The sequence below is a fragment of the Gavialis gangeticus genome, unplaced genomic scaffold, assembly GCF_001723915.1.
Source record: "Gavialis gangeticus isolate Ggan-Ray unplaced genomic scaffold, GavGan_comp1, whole genome shotgun sequence".
Taxonomy (NCBI): domain Eukaryota; kingdom Metazoa; phylum Chordata; order Crocodylia; family Gavialidae; genus Gavialis; species Gavialis gangeticus.
Window position 1 is genome coordinate 2131072 of NW_017728991.1, and position 6158 is coordinate 2137229.

The 6158-nt window shown below is 42.6% G+C and overlaps 1 protein-coding gene across 2 annotated transcripts in view; it reads left to right on the forward strand.

Annotated features, from left to right (window-relative positions):
- FAM104A (family with sequence similarity 104 member A) overlaps positions 1 to 6158 on the forward strand; it is an 8047-nt gene that overhangs the window by 718 nt on the left and 1171 nt on the right. Inside the window, exons 2-3 of one of the 2 annotated variants that reach the window (XM_019516047.1) lie at positions 230 to 326; positions 4174 to 4236. In XM_019516047.1, the coding sequence (XP_019371592.1) occupies positions 230 to 326; positions 4174 to 4236 (160 nt within the window). The remainder of the gene's footprint in view (positions 1 to 229; positions 327 to 4173; positions 4237 to 6158) is intronic. The other variant, XM_019516056.1, reaches the window with a different exon arrangement.

The following is a 6158-nucleotide window of genomic DNA, read 5'->3' on the forward strand; positions in this document are numbered from 1 at the left end:
GGGGGGGGGGGGGGAAGGAGATTTTCAAGCTCTCTGTAATGATTAAGTTGCGGGGAAAAAATTGTAAATCCACAGCAGAGGTTAGGTTTTTGGAGCATTCAATAGGTACTTATCATTTACAGTTTTTTGGTTTAAGACTCGCGGCTTAGACGAAGCAATATATGAGGCAAGGTAAATTGAGAATGGGCTGCCAAGTTTTTAACTTCCCAATCCCCATACCTTTCCTCAGGAAAAGGAGGCGGAATGGTAATGAAGAAGATGGCCACATCCCACAGACTAAGCGTAGTACCAGAAACGCAGTCCTTCAGGACTCCTGGGATACAGAGGTGAGATGCTTCCTGGTCTGCTTCAGGGTTTTGCTTAAGCTGGAACTGAAGTAATAATTGGCATGTGCATAATTCTGCTTATGGGGAAAAATCACTCGCTCAAATGTACAAATACCTCATACATGAAACTCTTGAGCCTGGGCACAGCGTTGTGCTTCAAGTACTGGATTTTCTTCCCACGGTTTGGAAATCAGCATGTTTTCCATTTCAGTTGGTAACCTTTTACATGAATGAATGTTTTCACATATCTGATATTCCATAATTCACTTACTTGTGCAGCCACTGCATTATGCTGGCAGCAGAGAGACTTTCCCTGCCCCCCAGGGACTGAGTTTTGGGTATAGCAAAACAAGAAAGATAATAAATGGATTACAGGAGCGTGTGACTGCTTTCATCTGGCTGTGTACACTTCCAACTTCCTTTACTTGTTACTAACTAAAATGAATTAATTGATAATAGAAACTTCCATGTGCTAATAGTTCTGTAATGTTGGTAACTGTGATAGGGCTCCTTGTAAGCAATAATGCTAGATTGCTGTTTGCAGAGTACAGTATTGATGCTAAGTGTTTTTACTCTTGAGAGTCTTGTCTTTAATGCAGGAGTTGTGAGCTCTCTGGATTTTGCTCTGCTGGGCTTTTGTGTGTCTGTGTGTGCGAGAGAGACAATTGATAACCTCCTAAATTCCCAGTTTCTTAGTTGTCCCTGCCTGTAAAATGGGGGATTTTTAACTTGCAGGTATTTTAAGACTGGGGATCTAATCTTTGCTGAAATTAAAAAGTTCCCGTGGATTTCTTGCAGAGCCACTGGCCGCATCATATACAAGTAATGTTTATGGTACTCCTTGATCCTTATATGGAAAGAGCCATGCAAGGATAGAGAGTTGATTTCCTACTTTTGAAACCTTTGGGGAAAAATCCTTATTTCCAAACTGTGCTTTGTGTCCAGTGCTGCTTACATTGTGCTCACTGACACTGAAAAGTTGGTGTTTGTACTCTTGAGTTGCAGTGATTGACTGCAAACTTAGAAATAAGTGGTGCAAGAGGAGATTCCTTCAGACCTTGTCTTTCAGGAAGTTAAAATGAGATGGCTTTGTATTAGGATTTTTCAATATATGTACATAACCCCCACATTTCTAGAGAGGCATGTTGCTAAAAACGGATGGAGGAGTCTCTCTCTGAAAATTAGTGGCTGGTGTAACAGACCATGGTATTGTGTATAGGGATGAAATTGCCCTTTGGTTCTGGGATTTAATGGGCAGAGCAAAAAAAACAGCTGCTTCCTGTCTGAGACTGAATTATGTGTCAAACAGGTTATAAACATCACTTGACATGTATGGAGTAGTTGATAGTTAAACAAGATTTGTGGCAGGAGGGGGAAGAACTTAGTGTGGAACAAGGGATTGAACTAAGAGTACTGAAACTTAGAATTTCAGGAAAAACCTTCTGAAACACCTTTGCTTGTCATTTAAACACTTAACATTGGATTTGGCAACTAGTAAATTCACAGAAATGGGAACAACTGAGTAACTGTGTAGAGTGAGTAGATGCTCTAATAAAGCCTTTCTGTGCAGCTGCTGATTCTCTGAACTGTCTGCACATTGGAAGCATGGGCGTGAACCTTGGGTGATGGTTTTCCTGCCTGCTGTGCCCTCAGTGAAATCGAACTGAAATCAAATTGCTTTATCTAACATTGAGCCTACCATTTTGTGCATGCACCTGCATTGCCAGAGTCTGTCTTTAACAAATTAAAATGCACTGATGTGCAGAAAAAGTAGAATCTCATCTTGCTGATGTTGTACTGGGGGGAGTGTTCCTGCTGGGCATGGAGTTAAAAACATCAGTGGTATTTATGCCTGTAGGATCTAGACTTCACAGTGAGTGCTGCTGCTGCATATAGTTTTTGCAAGAGCTGACTTTTCATGCTTTACTTTTCCTTCTTGCTGGTCTCATCTTTGATCACTGAATCAAGCATGCCCTGAAACTAAATGATGAGATTAAATCAATATTTTTCCAGAGGCTTTTAAAAAATTTTCCATGCCAAATAGTTAAATTCTTCTGTCTGTGGTGCATGAACATGCTGTTCATACTGCTTTGAAATTGCTGACTGTGTGTAACCTCTCTGCTTCATAATTGCAAAGTACAGAAACAAGGCAGCTCTCCTTCAGAACTTTAGATCAGCTTCAGGGTATTGGAGGTGATGGGTAAATGTAAATGCATAATTAAAATGAAATTATAAATAAGTAATTGTGACTTTCCTCTCCCTCCCCTTTCTTGGGTTAAAAAATAACTTTCTTCTGTCTTTTAGGCATCCTGTTGAGTTTGATTTCTCTAAAGGCAGACCATGAACTTGAAAATCTGTTTATCTGGAAATGTCATACCCTATAATAGTACAAATAATAGTTAAGGATGGTAGGATATTTGCTTTATGCACTTGACAGTAATTTACATGTTGTGTTTAGGTGGCATTCTTCTTTTAAAAAAAAATTTTTTTTATATACAGCATTAATATTTGTTAGTGACAGTTCACAGATGGGGCATTGACTTGTGACTCTAAGTAGCCCTCATGTATTGGGCAGTTTTTATCTCATTGCCTGCGTGAGCTAGATTCAGTCCAGAAATCTTCATTCTTTTTCCCCAAAGCTCTTCCCCCACACCGTAGACAACATGCTTGATATTTTGACTAGATCCTCCAGCCACCAAAATTGGGATTCTTGTCAGCACCTATCAGTTCTGCTCATTGCAGGGTTGTTTGATCCATAAACGTACATTTGAAATGGCCATGCTGCAGCTCCTGGATATGTTAAACCTTGACAGGGGCCACACATTGAATGTTCACCACAACATTTCCAATCTACTTTGGCCCTCACCTTTTCCAAGACATGAGCTTGGTGTGGTTGGTTTTGCTGTAAATGTCCATTTATAGGTTAACAATTCTGGTTCTGTCTTCAAACGCATATGTGCAAATGTCTTGTATTCCTCTGCTACAGCATATGTGGATCTGCATAGAACCGTAGCAGCTCTGAGAAGGTGCCAGCTGACAAGTATCTTTGCAGCATTGCTAGATGGAGCTTTTATCCACCAACAGAATCAGCAAGGAGAGCTGCTAAGAACTTTTTCCTGGGGATGGATGGGGATCTTCATTGCCTTGCCTGACTAATATTTTTCCTTCCTGAATAACCTTTTCTTACTTAACCCTGTTTCCACAGGCTCCAGTGTTATTAGTTAGCCCAAGTCAGGACAGGAAATCACTTCTCACTAGCTGAGTGTGTTACGGTTGTGTTGGAGCAGGTGCCTGCTCTCAAACTGAATGTGGCTCTTCTGCTCAGGTCCCCACAAGTAGTACCATGGTGACAGAAGTCGCTGCAGCTCTTCAGTGCAATGTCTTAAACTGAATCACAGTGTCTGGGGTCTAAGTCAAGTAAAGTTTGAGGCTACGTAACAAAGGAGCAGAATAAGCTAAAGCTTTGAAGTGGCTTCACCTACCTTCAAGGGTTGCTAGTGTAATTGTGAGTCTAATTTATAAAGGTTTTTTTTTTATAATAGACAGTGGTCAGGCCTGCAGTATGACATGGAAAGTAAAGGGCTTCACATACCCTTTGTGAATTTTTGCACCTGAGCAGAAGTGGCTTGAGATCTGCTTGGATCTAATAGTCAACAGCCTTAGAAGTAGGAAACGCGTCCCAGGACACAATCTCTTCTGCACTTTCCTCTCTCAGCTGGAACGAGAAAGCTTTTGGCTGTAGAAAGTGAGCATCATACTACTGGTGGCTCTAAACTGTTTGTTCTGTTGCAGCTTGAAATTCTTGCGTTGACTAATTACTGATACTAGTTTTTACCTTCATTTGCAGAAGGTGCCTGTAACGAAAAACAGTAAAGAAACCAGACTAAAAGGAAACAAAGTGTCCTGTGCGGTGGGTTTCTCTCCAAGGCTGCTGTAATTTGCCCCGTGTAACAGTGTTGCATTTTAATTGTGTACATCATGAAAAATGAGGTGCTAGCGCAAACATGCCTTAGTGGATGCCCCTTCCTCAGGCAGTCTCCTCTATAGTGCCGGTAGGATGAGCAGCCAGTCACTCATACACTATTTTATGTATTTATTTTGCTTCTAACTTACCCAGGCAAGTCAAACTTTGTCAGTGTTCTTGCACTGATTTCAGACTCAACAGGTGTCAGCCCCCAGCTTTTGTTTTCTTCCTTGTTATTACAGGTGGACTATAAAGGTGTGTTTAAAGAGCAAAAGTGAAATCCCACATGCTTCTAGGTGGGACCCCAGTGATGTACTGCATAAATTGGTGTTCTGGGTCTCAGTCCAATAGCAGGCTCTGAAATGGCTTGATTGAGCACCTCTCATTTGGACTGGGCCATGTCAGTGGCTTCTGGTGCAATGTGAAATTCATGGACCGGCACTGCTGCAGAGCTTGGCGCAAACTCTACTGCGTGGATGCCACTTTTCTTCAGTAGATGTTTGTCCAAAGATGATGCAGTGAAGCTTTGACTTTTGAGGTCTCAGACTCCTAGTAGCTGTATCTTACTGGTCATGATTGTTAAATTGCAGTTGCCGACTCTAAAGAAATTGCCCTGCAAACACATTTATTATAAAGCCTGGCTGCCAAGACAGGCATCTAGATGATGGACCCTCCCCATGGAAGTCAAAAACGGCCTTTATAATCAAAGCCCTGGGCAACTGGTGCCTCCTGAGTCAGGAGCACCAGATTGCTGACGGGGGCAGGGGGTGTTCCCGAGTGGCCAGCTGCCCAGCCCGGAACCACCGGCAGTGAAACCAGAAGTGAACTTCTGCCAGCACTTCTGGTTTTGCAGCTGGCATTTCCAGCTCCCGTGTGCGCCCCGTACACATCACCAATGATCAGAGCAAAGCTGGAGGGAGCTGTACTTGCCTTGCAAACATCTCTTCATTGAATTGGGCCAAATGTAACATATTCCCATGTCCAGGAGCATATTTGTGGTTAAAAAAACCTCTTGCCTCTTCAGGGAAAAAAAAGAGTGTTTTATTGATCTTGGAAGATTTTTTGTAACTGATAATCGTCCATTTGTTTGAGCTAGCTGTCCTGCAAGTTTTGAATTCACATTAGCTAATTAACTAGTCACTTTCTCATAGGCCTGTGACATCCTGCAACATCCTAAATATTGCGTGAGAAGAGCACAACAGAGGAAGTGTTTTGACTGCAGCTAAAAAAAACAAATGATGAAACCTCTTACTAGCTCTCCTTAATTTAGTTTAGCCAAAGTCACCTTATGTCTCTTGGAAACGTCAGAAGACAAGCTTAAATATGAGTGGCTGATGAGTGCTTCTGTGGTGCCTGTTATAAAACATGCAGATGCTTAAACTCTGGCAGCAGGACACTGTTGTCTTGTGCAAGCTAAATCATGAGTTCAGCCCTCACTGTCGCATGCAAAGTTGTTTTAGTGGCTTGCACTCTAGCAGCCTTGAGACTGGTGTAATCGCTGGGTCAATCTTTCTCACTGCAGTGCAGTGTTGTGATGCAGAAAGCCTGACATCTACCTTGCTGATGCAAAGTGGAAACGTGCTGCAAGGATGCCGTGTGGTGTTGCGGTGCTCACTGCCCCACACGGGCGAGCATCCTGTTGTGGCGTTTGGCACCTTGTCTCACTTTGGAAGCTCCCTGTGTCTTGTGCTATTCTACGAGTACTGACTGGGTGATGCACCGTGCTTAGTCTGAAAGTGGTTATTTCAACAGTTCTTGTCACCTACTCCAAGTCTTTTTGCCCTGCTGCACTAACACAACTTAACTGGAATCATGGCTCTCCCTCCCGTCCCCCCCCCCCCCCCCCCCTTTTTCCCCCCAACATTTTA